This window comes from Chironomus tepperi, unplaced genomic scaffold, assembly GCF_022539635.2.
Source record: "Chironomus tepperi strain 1889 unplaced genomic scaffold, CSIRO-AGI_Ctep_v1 contig_486, whole genome shotgun sequence".
Taxonomy (NCBI): Eukaryota; Metazoa; Arthropoda; class Insecta; order Diptera; family Chironomidae; genus Chironomus; species Chironomus tepperi.
Genome location: NW_027226608.1, coordinates 945,168 through 962,153, shown reverse-complemented (window position 1 = coordinate 962,153; position 16,986 = coordinate 945,168). Strand labels below are relative to the sequence as shown.

Below are 16,986 nucleotides of genomic sequence, written 5' to 3'. Positions count from 1 at the left end.
TTCTGAGTGATTTGAAGTTGCAGAATGGTCTGGCTCGGGTTAGACGTCGGATAGTCATGCAGGGTGCATCAAAAAAGCGAAATATTGAAGTTTCTCGTAATGTGATCCTCAAAATTGCCTCTAAATAGAACCTGAAAGTCACAAGGCCTAAAAATGACCAAAAATCCAGCTCCAACCTACCCTAGACTCTAACCCTAGTCCAAATTCAATGAAACCAGCTCTTCATCCAAATCCAAGTCACCCTAGTCCCAGATTCTCGACCATTCCTACCCCATGTGTGCAGTAGACATAGACAGAACGTCCCTTAGGAGTTAAGTAACTCCAATACTTAACACAAACAGAAACTGCATAGTGAGCAGTTCTCTGGCGTTAAGTATTGCCGCTACCTATCTCCTAAGAGACGTTCTGCCTATGTCTACAACATGTGCTTCTCAGGCACCCCTAAATTACCACCCTGAAAAAGTAAAGTTCCACAATTAAATCCACAAAAATATCCAAAATTTATATGAAAATGTTAAGTAGTAAAGTAATTGAAAGAATTAGAAAACAACAAATCTCATTAAATTTTAATGAGATCTAATTAAGGCACGGAAAAATAAGAATAAATAAGCAAATATGTTTGCATGCAATAAGATAAACGTGCTGGAATTAGAATATTTTGGTAGAAAAGTCTAGAAATGTGTTGATTTTAGGGTCGATTTAAACTGCAACTTAGTGATTTTACTAAAATCCGATACTAGGCTGGTGTGGCTCTGGTATGGTGCATGAACCGGAATCAAGGCTGAAGTCAGAGTGACGTCTACCTGGGATTCTGGATTTTTGATCAGTTAACCAATTTTTGTTACTTGAAATTGTGTTTTAATCTGAGTTGGCAGGAGTTTGAAGTCCGGACTCCCAAAAAAAGTTGAGTCAGATTCCATGGAGTCCGGACTTCAATTGAGGCGCCTCCACATTGGGTTCTTGCCAACTCTGGCTTTATTATAAAAATATTTGGAAAATCCGACAGTTTAAGATCAATAATACATAAAAGATACAAAAAATAACGAGCATGTTCGGGATTGATAAGTATACTCATGATATGCTAGGTGCTACCTATTCAGCTGCCTTATCATCCGTACCAGCAATATCAATCAACTGTGCCAATGTCATTGTCCTTATGTCATTCACCGTCAGTTGAACATTAAAATGTTTCTCAATTAATTGAATAATTTCAACAGTCAGAATTGAATCCATTCCTAGATCAATAATTTTGGTATCCTTTGGATATGCATTGATGTCCTTGATTCCTAAAGCTCGAATTACTTGCTGGAGAAGTAAATTTCGTCCTTTTGATGATGCCGCTTTTTCAGCTATGACTAAACTTGTGACAATTGGTTCATTTGACGTTATTAGACTATCCATAACTTGAAGGCATGAATAGATGCTTTGCATAAGAGTTGTGCTGATTTCCATATTTGATTGAATTTGTCTTTCAGTTAAGCTTTTCATGTATAGACCAACATCCCCAATTGGACCCCATTGAATGGCTTGTCCTGGTAAATTGTCACGTCTTCGATTCTCGATAATTCGTTCCATGACTGAATTGGCCATGCCATAATTTGTCTGTCCAATATTGCCAAATCCACAGGCGATACTTGAAAACACAACAAAATATTCCAATTCCTTGCATTTTTCCCGAGAAATTTCGTCTAAAAATTTAGTTGCTGTTCCTTTTGGTGCCATACATTGCTCAAATGTCTCAACTGTCTGGTTCTCGAGGATTGCATCAACAAGTTTAACAGCAAGATTGAAGATTCCACCAACAGGTCCAAGTTCTGATGCTTCTGCAATTAGTTGATGACATCCTGAAGCTGTTGTGATGTTGGCAGTGCTAGTTTTAATGTCAGCTCCGTAAGATCTCCAGTACCTGTGTAATAAGGTATAATTTTGAGGTTAGGAAGTCAATTAAGTGCCAAAGCATGCTTACCTGAACTTATATTCATGATATCCATCAACAACACCACGACTAGAACTCAAAACAATCTTACGACATCCTCTAATGATCATCCAGTCAGCAAGTTCCATTCCAAATCCACCAAGTCCACCACAAATGATGTACGAATGTTGTGGATTGAAGAAGACCCGAGGAGTTACTTCCTTAATTAAAGGTCCATTCTCATCGAGAATTTTTATCAAAATCTTTCCAATATGCTTGCCACTTGCCATGTACCTGAATGCTTCCTCAAGTTGATCAGCATTAAAAATAGTGGCTTTTAAAGGTTTAATTATGCCTTTTTCTATGGCATCTTCCATAAGTTCAAAAAGAAGCTCCGGTTTCTTTTGTGTCATTTTAGCTTGATACGCCAAGATATCAGCATTAACTGACAGGAATGAGATGTCTTTGACAAATTGTCCAAGATTGATCTTGTTGTCTCTGTAGATGTCCGACTTGCCAATTTCCACAAATGTCCCACCTTGACCAACACATCTCAACGAAGCCAGTAGCTTGTCATCAGACAGTGAATTCAGCACAAAATCGACACCTTTTCCATTTGTGTTCCTCATAATCATGTCCTCAAAGCTTGTGTCACGTGAATTGCCTATATTTTCAGGCTTTAATTTCGGGAACAGTTCCAATAAGTAATTCCTCTTTTCTTCTGTGCTGACTGTAGTGAAGACTTCCATTTCCAGGCTCATTGCCGTATGAATTGCAGCAAGTCCAACACCACCAGATCCAGCATGAATCAGAATTGAATTTCCTTTCTTCATTTGTGACCTAACAAGCAGTCCTAAAAAGACAGTTCCATAAGTACAAAGAATTGTTGCACCTTCTTCCAATGTCCATCCTTTTGGCAGATCCAACAGAAGTGCGTGTGACTTCTTGACATGTGTAGCTAATCCACCAGATATAATCAATCCAATAACTTTCTCACCACTTGACGTAACTCCAGCAAATTCACATCCAAGGATGTGCTGATGATCTAATCTTGACTCACCCAGCATTGTGACAGGCACACGTCCACTAGCAAGCATAATGTCCTTGAAGTTTAGTGCTGCATAATGGACTGTGATGAGTTCGTCCTCGTTGGTGTATTTGTGTGGACCTTCGGACCATTTTATTGATGAGAAGTCACCGCGGGTTTGAATATCAGCAATTATTCTAGTTTCTGGTGTTATTTTGGGTAGGAGTTGGGGTTTTAGGTCAAGATGGTAGTAAGATCCCCACTGCCCATTCCTATACACATTCATCGCCATTCCCTTCTCCAACTGCTTCCTATAAAACTCATTCTCAAAATCAAATTTGGGTGCTGTTGGATCATCAATGAAGACACACTTGACATCCTTTCCAGCCGGTTCACGTCGGATGCAATTGACAAGTCCCAAAATTCCAGACTCATTTTCACCTTCTGAATATAAAATTGTCGGTTCCGTTTTGATTGTTTCTTTGACTTTATCAAGCCATGAGAAGTCAGTTGATGTGATTTTGATGGCTGCTGATGGAATTTGGTAGGGTTTGGACATGAATTTGAGAATGATGAAGTTTTCGTCTTCAAGTTGGATTTTAGCTATGAATTTTAGGTTACTTGGGATATTTGGATGTGCTTCAATGGACTTTGGCTCTCGACAGATTAAGTATCCGCCGTCAGCAAGTCTGTCTTTCATTTTATCCAAAAATTGACAGTCATGGATGCAATTGCCTTTAAAAATAATGTGAATTTGGGATATTGAGTCAAATTCAGTCAACATCCTGTATTCAATTCCTGAAATTCTCTCAACGACCTCACTGTCCGTAAAGTAAAGCAGCTTAATTCCAGTAACTGGAGCATTATCAGAAAATGTCAAGAAACTTTCGTCCATAATTGGATCTTCATCGCCAGAATCAATTTCAACAATCTTAATGTTAATCATATTATTCAGTTCCAAAAATGACCTTAAACTGACTGACAATGCATCATGCCGGGACATGACCGGAGCCAAATAATTTGGAAGGAACTTATAATTTAATAATGAAAGCCTTCCTGATTGAGTCTTTTTGGGTATTGGCAAGTAGCCAGCATTTCGGACTTCGAGACCATCACAGCGAATAAGATCAAGTTCCTTTGAATAATATGAAGTCACGAAGGCATCGCCTTGATCATTTGAAACATTACGGAGTGATTTTGCGATTTCCGAAGGTTTTAGGACAATACGACGAATACTTGATGGCACAAATGGTGTTCTTAAGTCACGTCTGATTATGACATTTTGGGCTACTGCGTCCAAAAACTCTACCAAGTTATTATTGTATCGCATATTTAGTTCCGATCCATCAATTTTAGCTGACATGACAGATTTGAATGATTTTTCATAGTTATAGCCACGAATTCTTAGTTCCTTATAGAAATCATCATGTGACATTGTTGGAACTAAATCATTATTTGGTTTGGCAAGTGGAGTTACTTCAGCAACTGTTGGACGGATGTAACCGACACACAACAACAATTTTTCCTCACGAACTTCAAATCTTCCATCTCCGCTTTGATAATTTATGGTCAGTGTAGTTGTCTTGTCCATTGACAGGAAGCATGCATTAATAAATTTAACATTTTCATATTCAGCATCAAATTCCTCAATTCCTTTCTTATAGTGAGCTGCTGCTATTCGATATGCTAGAACAAGATATCCACTACCTGGAAATACTATTGATCCATCAATTTTATGTCCAGTTAGGTATTCAAAACTTGGATCCCGAAGGTTAATGACCAACTTTAGTTCATTGACTTCGACATTTTCAAAACGGAACTCATCATAGCTTATACTGTGATCCCATTTGATGAGCGGCGATATCATTGGAGTTCCTCTAGATACTGGAAATTCAACTGGTGGATATAACTTGCTGATGTCCATATCGACGCCATTTTGGAAGATCTTTCCAAGTGAAGTCATCAAATTGATTGAATTTTCCTTGTCGCCCTTCTTTGTTAAACTGATGTGAGCACCATCAGGCAGTGCCCGTCTCAAAATAGCTTGCAACAATCCACTTGGTGCAATTTCAATTGTCAATGCATCCTTGGGCAACATGTCAAGTACTTCTTGAAATAGAACTGGATTTAAGAGATTATTTGTATGATATTCAGGTGATGACAAGTTGGTGTGCTGTTCCTGTTCCTGATTCCATAAATCTTTTGGGACACTGGAACTGAGCCATTTTGATGAACGTTCTTTGGGATTTTTGATGATGTCTTTGAGACGTGCAAGAAGTTTTGGTGCCATTTGTGAGATGTATGAGGTATGGTAAGGAATATTTGATGAATTTACTTCCTTTACAAAGATTTTCTTCTCCTTCAATTGCTCAATAAATGCTGCAACAAGTTCAGATGGACCAGAAATTGTCGATGAATTGGAACTGTTGTGACAAGCAATTTCAATGCCATCAATTAGAATTTCTTTGAGTTCTTCATGTCCTAATCCAACAGCAGCCATTGAACCATGAATGATTTCCGTCTCTAAACTTGCCATTCCACGTGAATAAGCAGCCAAAATGATTTCTTCTGCACTATTGCATCCATCTGCATATGCACAACCTAATTCACCAACTGAATGACCAATTATAAAGTCAGGACTTATGTCCAATGCTCTCAATACATCAGTTAATCCAATTTGTATTGCTGCAATTCCAACATATGCATGCACAACATTTTCCATCATTTTTTCATTTCCTGACGTTAAAATCTCAATTAAATTGATGTCTTTTTTGGCAAGTACTTCATGGCACTTGTTGATTGAGGCAGTAAACAGTGGAATCTTCTGTAAGTCCGACAGCATTTGAGGCCTGTGAATGAGAAATTAAGGAATTGGTTAGTTCTGGGTTAGCCGATTATTGCACAAAATTGTGAAGTTCCTTACCATTGAGCTCCCATTCCTGTATAGACCCAAACAACAGGCCTTTTAGACTCAATATTCTTCAGTATATTTTTAGATAAACATTTCATTGTGGATTCAACTGTATCCCAAATATAGATTCCATATCCGCGATATGTGTTCAAAACAGCAGTTACAACTTGTGTGTTTTGAAGTAGAGCGATATATTCAGCATCAAATTGCGTATTTTCAAGATTTTCAAAGATCGCATTCACTGCTTCCTCAGTCCTTCCACTCCACAAAACCATTCTTGGCAAATCATCTGCTGGAACTCCTTCATTAACCTTTTCTTTCTTATGTGATTCAAGCAATAGATGAACATTAGAACCACCAAATCCAAATCCATTGACTCCGATAAGAGAACCATCAAAATCATGAATTTCATCAATAGCTTTCATTCTGCCTTCAACAAGCGATTCAATTCCGGTTCGAATGTTCTTAAGATGCATGTTTGGAGCAATTTTCTTCGTCTCAAAAGCCAGCAATGACTTAACAATCGAACATGCTGTTGATGCACCTTCAGAATGTCCCATATTGGACTTGACAGTACCAATAAGAAGTGGTTTAGTTCTGTTGCTGCAAAAGACTGCGTCTAAACTAGCGCATTCTTCTGTGTCACCAGCCTAAATGATGGATAAGAAGGTATGAGGAAGTAGAGTTGGAGTAGGACACTAGAAGTCGGGCTTTGGGGTTCATTTGGAGTCTAGTAAGCTCAATGAAGTTCCAAATAGACTCTAAAGAGACTCTAAAGTCCGATTCTAGTTGAATTTGACTCCAACGCTGTTTAGAAGTCTTTAAATCAGTTTTGTCTAAACTATGTGCAGCAACATCGTCCCTAACAGGCAAAAAGACCGCTTTTAGGTACCATAGTGGCTTTCCTGAATCATGAAAGCATATTCTTTCCCTGCCGGGGCATATGCTGAATGTGCAACCGTATGCTGAGGTCGAGACTTACCACCAAGTGGTTACCCCAAAAATTTGGACAGCACTGACTTAAATGACTACAATTCTCAAACCTTACCTTAGTTCCAGTACTGTGTGCCTCAACATAATCAACCAAATTAGGATTAATTCCAATTTCTTTGTAAAAACCTTCAAGTAGATTGATCTGCATGTATCTCGATGGAGACGCCAATCCTTCCTTTTTAAAGCCGTCTGTGTTTTTCCGTCCGTGAATTACCTTAGCATAGATTCGTTTGGCATCTTTTGACTTTTGAAAGAATAAAGCCACAATTGCTTCTGCACGAGAATATCCACTTGCTTCTTCGTCGAATGATCGAGCATAGCCGTCTTTTGATATGACATTTATCCTGTGGGAATAAGTTTTATTTAAATTCAGTTCTAAAATATTCAAAAATTTAGGGTTCGTCTCTAAATTGCATGTCTGCAGTCTTAGACGAACTGCTGTCATAAGCAGCAGACCTGCGAATATTGCCCAAACCCTAACCAAAACCTACTTCATAAATCCTTTTAATATTGTTGGCAATAGAACAGTATTGACACCAGCAACAATTGCCTGATCACATTCGCCATTCTGAATAGATTTCAATGCCAAATCAGCAGCATATCCACTACTACTGCATGCTGTATCAACAACATATGACGGTCCTTTAAAGTCAAACAGGTATGAAATGTAATTCGCATTCAGGCATCTCAACGATCCAGCCAGTTCCTTTCCAGCTCTATCAAGCACCGCAATCGAGTGAGCATCAACAAAACAGCATCCAATAAACACACCAGTATTGCTGCCACGTAATGTTAATGGTGATATTCCAGCATCAAGTATTGCTTCATATGCATGCTCAAGTACCATTCTCATCTGTGGATCCATCAAGTTCTTGTATTCACGTGGAACCGGAAAGAATTCCATATCAAATTTATCAATATCGACTGTCTTTCCATAACGATCAGGAATATCCTGTTCAAGAACCGACCAATGTGGACTGCATGGTGATGTCATGTCAATCTTGTTGTAGATATTGTGTTGGAATTCAGCGATGGTTCGGGACTTTGGGAATCGACCGGACATGCCGGAGATGACGACGGTGTTGTTGATTGGATTTGATGACATTTTTTGTGATTATTTTTGTAAGATTCTTAGAAAAGGAAGTTGAAAGGGTTTATTAGTGATTGTGGCTGTTTGGAAGATTGGGGATTGGTAAGACTGTGATTATGCCTGATTATGGCAAGCTGTTTCTGGAATCTGTCCACAAATATCCAGCATGGAAAAGGATTTCAAATAATTTCAATCCCTAAGAGCTTTATGTACTAAGTGAAGGCACTAATTGAAGGTACCTTCATAACAATTAGAGAACGTTGCCCTCCTTTAAAAATATCCATCTACAAATGTTTTAAATACGTGGATTCAGACGCACGTTTTAGTCATTAGTTAATTCCACCTGAATTTATTAATAGTTAATAACAGATGTGGATATTTATAGCTTATATTTACACAACTTGCGTACGTTTTTAGGCCACTATTCTGTCTAATTGTTTTATTTAAAGAATTATAGGACGTGTCAATGTGAGATTCAGGTTTTGATAAGCTGGACATGCTTTTCGATGGCATACAGAAGCTTAGATCCTAAAATCTGACTTTTTAGATGATAAAAGAGCCATCACAGAGACCGAGAACACTTAGAAGGAAATTAAGATCTTTGGAACGTGGTATTGGAAAATTACTGAAAAATACCAGCAATAGCTTTAAGAGACGTTAAACAGAGGTCATGGATCCCAATTGATCTGTACACCCAGCGAAGTAAGTTAGACTAAAATAACACGCATACAAAGGCACACACCAAGCCTACGTGTCAACATTTAGTTCACATTTGTTCACTTTTTACTTATCCGTTACGCGGTTAGAGTCACGTAGGCTTGGGTAGAACCCAGAATTGAATTTCCAAGGTAGGTTAAAAATGCAAAATTCGTGGACAATCGTAAGAATTGCAATTTTAACGGTTGTTTTTTGAAAGAATTGAGATTTTTCGATTTTTAAATTGATTTTCTTCATTTAAAATTGTAAAAATCGTTAAAAAAAATCATATTTTTCAGTCCGATACTACATCTTACATAACCCTAATAAATAGACATGTTCAACCTAATTTTAACATTTATATGACTGCTAATATGCTGTTAATATGACTACAATTCACAAATTCCCCAACCTTATTAAAACTTTACATACCAATTCTTCTAATTTTCCAATTATAAATTTTTACTGCTGCTTAACTGAACAAAAATTCAAGCTAAACTGATCAAAATTATTAATTTCATTATTATTTTAAGGGTATTTGGATATTTCAACACATTCAAATCGGCCAAGGAATATATAACAAATATCATACACGAGCTTATCTATAGCTGTTAATCAAACAATATTGTATTGAGTAATCATTAATTTAATTGAATTGTTTTCGTAGTTAGAGTTACTGATAAGTTGATGATCGATCAGTTGAGAGATATTGGTGATGCAGATAAGGTTGTTGTCCTCAACAAATGGGGGATTCTAAGAGTATTCTAGACCTGAATGTTGAAGGAATGGAAGCTGATTCAAATTAAAGAGCAATTTACTAAACAGTCGCTGTGATTGGGAGTGTGCTCAGTCACAATCAGTATAAAGCTACCTGGACTATTCTTTCTAACCCCAGATATCCTTTCCAACCAAAGATATCCTGCCCAACCCTGGATATCCTCCACAATCCGAGATATCGTACCAAACTCTGGATATCCTACCCAAATCTGGATATCCTACAAAACCCCAAATATCCTATCCAAACCGAGAAACCCTTCCAAACCCGAGATATCTTACCCAACCTCAGTTACCCTTAAAAACCCTAGATAACCTACCCAACCTCAGATACTCTTCCTAATCCCTAAATATTCTACCCAACCGGAAACATCCTATCCAACCCGGAAATAAAGAAATAAATCATTATGTTCACAAACTTGTTAAGCTACACATGTTTTAAGTAAACTTCTGAAACAAACAAACAATATTGAGTAAGGTTAATTCAAAGAAAGAACAATTTACATCTGGAAAATAATGTATATCCAATAAAAAAACAATTCATTGAGTAAATAATAAAATTTTTATTTTTAAATTTCAATTGTCATTATTTCCAGACTTACTTTTAGTCATATTCATCAGTTGTGACAACGTCATTGATCGTAGCTCGTTTACAGTCAATTGGATGTTCAACTGTTTTTCAGTGTATTGGATGACTTCGACTGTCAGCATTGAATCCATTCCTAAATCAACAATTTTTGTGTCTTTTGGATATGCATTGATGTCCTTAATTCCTAAAGATCTCATCAACTGCTGTAGAAGTAAATTTCGTCCTTTTGTGGATGTGAGTTTTTCAGCTATAACTAAACTTGTGACAATTGGTTCCTCAGATGTTAGGAGTGAATCCATAACTTCAAGACATGAATAGATGCTTTGCATAAGAGTTCCACTGATTTCGATGTTGGACTGGATTTGATTCTCAGTTAAGCTTGTCATGTACAAGCCGACATCACCAATTGGACCCCATTGAATGGCTTGTCCAGGTAAATTGTCTCGTCGGCGATTCTCGATGATTCGTTCCATGACTGAATTGGCCATTCCATAATTTGTCTGTCCAATATTGCCAAATCCGCACGAGACACTGGAAAAGACTACGAAATATTCCAATTCCTTGCATTTGTTCCTCGATATTTCATCCAAAAATTTAGTGGCAGTTCCTTTAGGTGCCATGCATTGCTCAAATGTCTCAACTGTCTGATTCTCAAGGATCGCGTCATTAAGTTTGGCAGCAAGATTGAAGATTCCACCAACAGGTCCAAGTTCTGATGCTTCTGCAATTAGTTGTTGACATCCTGAAGCTGTTGTAATGTTGGCAGTGCTGATTTTGATGTCAACTCCATATGATCTCCATAATCTGTGGAAAAAGAAGCAATTTTGAGGTTAGGAAGTCAATTAAGGATCAATGCAGCCTTACCTGAACTTATATTCATGATATCCATCAACAACACCACGACTTGAACTCAAAACAATCTTACGACATCCTCTAATGATCATCCAGTCAGCAAGTTCCATTCCAAATCCACCAAGTCCACCACAAATGATGTACGAATGTTGTGGATTGAAGAAGACCCGAGGAGTAACTTCCTTAATTAAAGGTCCATTCTCGTCGCGAATTTTGATCAAAATCTTTCCAATATGCTTGCCACTTGCCATGTACCTGAATGCTTCCTCAAGTTGATCAGCATTAAAGACAGTGGTTTTAAGTGGCTTAACAATGTTGTTGTCCATGGCATCAGCAAGAAGTTTGAACATAAGCTGTGGGAATAAAGAATATTAGAGAATGTGAGGAACAACTTTATGTCCTACCTTTGGTCTTTTCTGTGACTTTCTGATGTCAACATTAATAGACAGGAATGTGATGTCCCTAGCAAAATGTCCTAGATTGATCTTATTGTCTCTGTAGATGTCTGACTTGCCAATTTCCACAAATGTCCCACCACGAGCTAAGCATCTAATAGAAGCAAGCAGCTTGTCATCAGCCAGCGAATTCAGCACAAAATCGACACCTTTTCCATTTGTGTTCCTCATAATCATGTCCTCAAAGCTTGTGTCACGTGAGTTTCCAATATTTTCAGGCTTTAACTTCGGGAACAGTTCCAATAAATAATTCCTCTTCTCATCTGTGCTGACTGTCGTGAAAATCTCAAGATCCATACTGATTGCAATGTGTATGGCAGCAAGTCCAACACCACCAGATCCAGCATGAATCAAAATTGAATTTCCTTCCTCAATTTGGGAACTAACAAAAAGTCCCAAAAAGACAGTGCCATAAGTGACAAGAACTGATGATCCATCTTCAAGTGACCATCCATTCGGTAAATCAATGAAAAATGCTTCCGATTCCTTAACATGAGTAGCTAAACCTCCAGCAGGTAACAAGCCCATAACACGTCGACCACTTGAAGTCACGCCTGTAAATTCACATCCTAGAATCTGTTGATGATCCATCCTTGATTCACCAAGCAATGTGACAGGAACTCGTCCACTGGCAAGCATAATGTCACGGAAGTTTAGTGCTGCATAGTGAATTGTGATGAATTCGTCTTTGTTGCCGTACTTGAGTGGACTTTCAAACCATTTTAAGGACGAGAAGTCACCGCGAGTTGGAATTTCAGCTACTGCTATGGTATCTGAGGTTATATTGGATAATAGCTGTGGACTAAGATGGAAATGACTATAAGAACCCCACTGCCCATCTCTATACACATTCATCGCCATTCCCTTCTCCAACTGCTTCCTATAAAACTCATTCTCAACACCAAATTTGGGTGCTGTTGGATCATCAATGAAGACACACTTGACATCCTTTCCAGCTGGTTCACGTCGGATGCAATTGACAAGTCCCAAAATTCCAGACTCATTTTCACCTTCTGAATATAAAATTGTCGGTTCCGTTTTGATTGTTTCTTTGACTTTATCAAGCCATGAGAAGTCATTTGATGTGATTTTGATGGCTGCTGATGGAATTTGGTAAGGTTTGGACATGAATTTGAGCAGAATTAGGTTCTTGTCTTCTAGCTGGATCTTTGCTATGAATTTGAAGTTATCGGTCAGATTTTGAGGTAATTCAAAGGATTTTGGTTCCAATGAGATCAAAAATGCGCCGTCGATCAACTTGTCCTGGACTTTTGTCAGGAATTCCTCATTATTTGTGCAGTTTGAGCTGATTATGAAGTCAACATTAGTAATTGACTCAAATTCAGCAATTTTCTTAACTTCCACAGCTGTCGGTTTGTCCTCAACCTCTCTATCCGTGACATAAATCAAGTCAGCACCAGTAACAGGTGCTATATCGAATATTGCCGAGAAATTGCTGTCCAAAATCAGCTTTCCATCACCAGAATCAATTTCAACGATTCTTATGCTAATTGTATGATTTGATTCCAATGACAATCTCATACAGAGGCTGATTCCATCATGCTGTGACATGACCGGTGTTGGATTATGTGGAATAAACTTATAATTAGCTAATGCAAGCTTTCCAGGCTGTGTACGCTTTGGAATTGGCAAATATCCCATTCCTCGGAATTCCATTCCATCACATCTGAGCATGTCCAAGTGCTTAATATAGTAAGCTGTAGCCACAACTTCACCGGTTGTGTCATAAAGTCTTTGGAATGACTCAGCAATTTCTTTGGGTTTTAAGATGATTCGTCTGCAGCTTGATGGCACCACAACTGTTTTTAGGTCCTTTTGGATGACTACACCTTGTGCCAGAGCGTCCATAAATTGGATTAGATTGTGCTTGTACCTAATATTTACTTCCGATCCATCAGCTTTAACGGACACGACAGATTTAAATGATTTTTCATAGTGATATCCACGAATGCGCAGTTCCTTGTACAGATCATCTCCAGTCATTGTTGGAACTGAATCATTTTCAGCTTTCTCAAATGGAGTTAAAGCTGCCGTCGTTGGACGTATGAAGCCGGTGCACATCAATGTCTTTCCTTCTCTTATTTCAAACCTTCCATCGCCACTTTGGTACGTGATGTTAAGGACTGTGTTCTTATCAACAGACAGGAAGCAGGCATTGAGGAACTTGACATCTTCATACTCTATGTCCAGGTCTTCTATACGCTTCTTATAATGAGCAGCTGCTATGCGGTACGCAAGGTGTAGATATCCACTTGCTGGAAACACGACTGAACCTTCAATTTTATGTCCAGTCAAGTACTCAAAGTTCGGATCTCTTGGATTAATGACCAACTTCAGTTCATTGACTTCAACATCTTCATATCGGAATTCATCATAGCTTATACTGTGATCCCATTTGATTAACGGTGATATCATTGGAGTTCCTCTAGACACAGGAAACTCAACTGATGGATATAACTTGCTGATGTCCATATCGACGCCATTTTGGAAGATCTTTCCAAGTGAAGTCATCAAGTTGATTGAATTTTCCTTGTCGCCCTTCTTTGTCAAACTGATGTGAGCACCATCAGGCAGTGCCCGTCTCAAAATAGCTTGCAACAATCCACTTGGTGCAATTTCAATTGTCAATGCATCCTTGGGCAACATGTCAAGTACTTCTTGAAATAGAACTGGATTTAAGAGATTATTTGTATGATATTCAGGTGATGACAAGTTGCTGTGCTGTTCCTGTTCCTGATTCCATAAATCTTTTGGGACACTGGAACTGAGCCATTTTGATGAACGTTCTTTGGGATTTTTGATGATGTCTTTGAGACGTGCAAGAAGTTTTGGTGCCATTTGTGAGATGTATGAGGTATGGTAAGGAATATTTGATGAATTTACTTCCTTTACAAAGATTTTCTTCTCCTTCAATTGCTCAATAAATGCTGCAACAAGTTCAGATGGACCAGAAATTGTCGATGAATTGGAACTGTTATGACAAGCAATTTCAATGCCATCAATTAGAATTTCTTTGAGTTCTTCATGTCCTAATCCAACAGCAGCCATTGAACCATGAATGATTTCCGTCTCTAAACTTGCCATTCCACGTGAATAAGCAGCCAAAATGATTTCTTCTGCACTATTGCATCCATCTGCATATGCACAACCTAATTCACCAACTGAATGACCAATTATAAAGTCAGGACTTATGTCCAATGCTCTCAATACATCAGTTAATCCAATTTGTATTGCTGCAATTCCAACATATGCATGCACAACATTTTCCATCATTTTTTCATTTCCTGACGTTAAAATCTCAATTAAATTGATGTCTTTTTTGGCAAGAACTTCATGGCACTTGAGGATTGAGGCATTAAACAGTGGAATCTTCTGTAAGTCCGACAGCATTTGAGGCCTGTGAATGAAAAAGAAAGGAATTAGTTAGTTCAGGGTTAACCGATTATTGCACAAAATTGTGAAGATTCTTACCATTGAGCGCCCATTCCAGTATAGACCCACACGACTGGCCTCTTGGCTTCTATGTTACTGATAACATTCCTAACAATGCATGTTGTAGTTCTGGTTTCCTTATCAAAACTGAATATTCCATAACCTCTAAAGGTGCTGAGTGATGGAGTTGATGCTTGTGAATTTTGAAGCAGCGCAATCTGCTCAACATCCAGCTGCGTTTTCTCAAGGCTCTCAAAGATGTTATTGACAGCTTGTTCAGTTCTTCCACTCCACAAAACCATTCTCGGCAAATTATCAGCTGGAACTCCTTCATTAACTTTATCCTTGTCATGAGCTTGAAGTAAAAGATGAACATTGGCACCGCCAACTCCAAATGCATTGATTCCAATAAGTGAGCCATTAAAGTCTAGGACATCATCTACAACCTTGATTCTTCCTTCTTCAAATGCTGGAATTCCTGATCGAAGGTTCTTAAGATGTAAGTTCGGTGCAATTTGCTTCGTCTCAAAGGCTAGCAATGACTTAACAATGGAGCATGTTGTAGATGCACCTTCAGCATGTCCCATGTTGGATTTAACAGATCCAATAAGAAGCGGTTCCGTTCTATTGCTGCACAGAATCTCATCAAGTCCAGCACATTCCTCAGGATCGCCAGCCTTAAATAAATCCATAAATTAATTGCCAAAAAATCCTTGAAAAATGCTTAAAAATGTCACCTTAGTTCCCGTACTGTGTGCCTCAACATAATCAACCAAATTCGGATTCATTTTAATTTCCTCGTAAAAACTATTAAGCAACTTAATTTGCATGACTCGCGATGGAAATGCTAATCCTTCTCGTTTAAAGCCATCAACATTTTTCTTACTGTGTATAAATGTTGCGTAAATACGTTTTGCATCTATTGACTTTTGTAGAAACAAGGCCACAATGGCTTCGGCACGACAATAACCGTTTGCATCTTCATCGAATGTCCGACTGTATCCGTCGTTTGACAGGACACCTATTCTGTAATTGGAAGTAGATTAGAGTTATGGATATAGCTTATTAAGTCACAATTTACTTCAAAAATCCACCACTTAATGACGGCAGCAGAACTAAATTAAGTCCAGCCACAATTGCCTGATCACATTCACCGCTCTGTATCGACTTCAATGCCACATCAGCTGCATATCCACTACTGCTACATGCTGTATCAATAACAAATGATGGTCCTTTAAAGTCAAAAAGGTACGAAATGCAGTTAGCTGATAATGTCCTTAATGATCCAGCCAGTTCCTTTCCAGCCTTATCCATAACACTAACTCCATGTGCATCCACAAAGCAGCATCCAATAAAGACACCAGTGTTGCTGCCACGTAATGTCGGTGGTGATATTCCAGCATCAAGTATCGCTTCATATGCATGCTCAAGTACCATTCTCATTTGTGGATCCATCAAGTTCTTGTATTCCATTGGTGCTGGAAAGAATTCCGAGTCAAATTTGTCAATGTCAACAGTCTTTCCATATCTGTCTGGAACTGTATCATCCATGACTTTCCAATGTGGATGACATGGTGATGTCATGTCTACCTTGTTGTATAGATTGTCCTGGAATTCGGCGATGGTTCGGGATTTTGGGAAACGTCCAGACATGCCGGAGATGACGACGGTGTCGTTGATTGGATTTGATGGCATTTTTTGGTGATTTTTTGTGGATTTTTCGAGTAAATTGAATTTATTAATTAAGCACGTTCTTATTATTCCTGTTTTTAGAACACTTTTTAGAACATTTTAATCTTTTATCATCAAATGGACATAGAATCACAATTTTTGGGTTAGCCGATTATTGCACAAAAGTCACTCAACATGCGGTTTTATTTTGAAAATTTAATTCAATTTTTAACACTCAATTCCAGATTTGGATCTACACAAAGCAACTGATAATCACGGACTAAACATTATCAATGGAAATTCCATCTTTTTATATGAATTTTATCAAAATATTTTGCATATATTGCGCATTAAAAAATGGAACATGACTTGACATTGACAGTCAAAACTGTCCAATTTATAAATAATATTATGAATGAATTTATTAAGCATTAATTTCCATACTTATCATCCACAAAATGATTAAAATCTTAATAGGTTATGAATATTTTGTTGATAAAAATACAGGAAAGAAAGCTTGCCAAAACTTAACTGTTTGTGCTGATTAAAATAACATCAAA

At 38.0% G+C, this 16,986-nt stretch overlaps 2 protein-coding genes across 2 annotated transcripts; both read right to left on the bottom strand.

Annotated features, from left to right (window-relative positions):
- Window positions 1-851: 851 nt before the first annotated feature.
- On the bottom strand, window positions 852-9,125 carry LOC139099848 (fatty acid synthase-like). Its single transcript, XM_070652391.1, has 6 exons — window positions 9,065-9,125; window positions 7,338-7,976; window positions 6,902-7,190; window positions 5,866-6,503; window positions 1,967-5,791; window positions 852-1,906 (listed from the first exon to the last, which is right to left on the bottom strand). The coding sequence occupies exons 2-6, from the start codon at window positions 7,949-7,951 to the stop codon at window positions 1,093-1,095; spliced, it is 6,180 nt and encodes a 2,059-aa protein (XP_070508492.1). The 5' UTR covers window positions 7,952-7,976; window positions 9,065-9,125; the 3' UTR covers window positions 852-1,092.
- An 824-nt stretch (window positions 9,126-9,949) lies between these two features.
- Window positions 9,950-16,693, bottom strand: LOC139099763 (fatty acid synthase-like). The gene is made up of 6 exons (XM_070652276.1): window positions 15,837-16,693; window positions 15,493-15,781; window positions 14,795-15,432; window positions 11,252-14,720; window positions 10,860-11,200; window positions 9,950-10,799 (listed from the first exon to the last, which is right to left on the bottom strand). The coding sequence occupies exons 1-6, from the start codon at window positions 16,448-16,450 to the stop codon at window positions 9,983-9,985; spliced, it is 6,168 nt and encodes a 2,055-aa protein (XP_070508377.1). The 5' UTR covers window positions 16,451-16,693; the 3' UTR covers window positions 9,950-9,982.
- Window positions 16,694-16,986: the final 293 nt, after the last annotated feature.

What these genes read in the sequence shown, in the direction of transcription:
- LOC139099763 (XM_070652276.1), bottom strand. Translation starts at nt 16,450, where the DNA reads ATGCCATCAAATCCAATCAACGACACCGTCGTCATCTCCGGCATGTCT. An exon ending in ACTGGAATGGGCGCTCAATG is followed by an intron (nt 14,721 to 14,794) that starts GTAAGAATCTTC and finishes TTTCATTCACAG; the next exon opens with GCCTCAAATGCTGTCGGACT. An exon ending in TATCATGAATATAAGTTCAG is followed by an intron (nt 10,800 to 10,859) that starts GTAAGGCTGCAT and finishes CTTTTTCCACAG; the next exon opens with ATTATGGAGATCATATGGAG.
- LOC139099848 (XM_070652391.1), bottom strand. Translation starts at nt 7,951, where the DNA reads ATGTCATCAAATCCAATCAACAACACCGTCGTCATCTCCGGCATGTCC. An exon ending in ATATTAAAAGGATTTATGAA is followed by an intron (nt 7,191 to 7,337) that starts GTAGGTTTTGGT and finishes TTATTCCCACAG; the next exon opens with GATAAATGTCATATCAAAAG. An exon ending in TATCATGAATATAAGTTCAG is followed by an intron (nt 1,907 to 1,966) that starts GTAAGCATGCTT and finishes CTTATTACACAG; the next exon opens with GTACTGGAGATCTTACGGAG.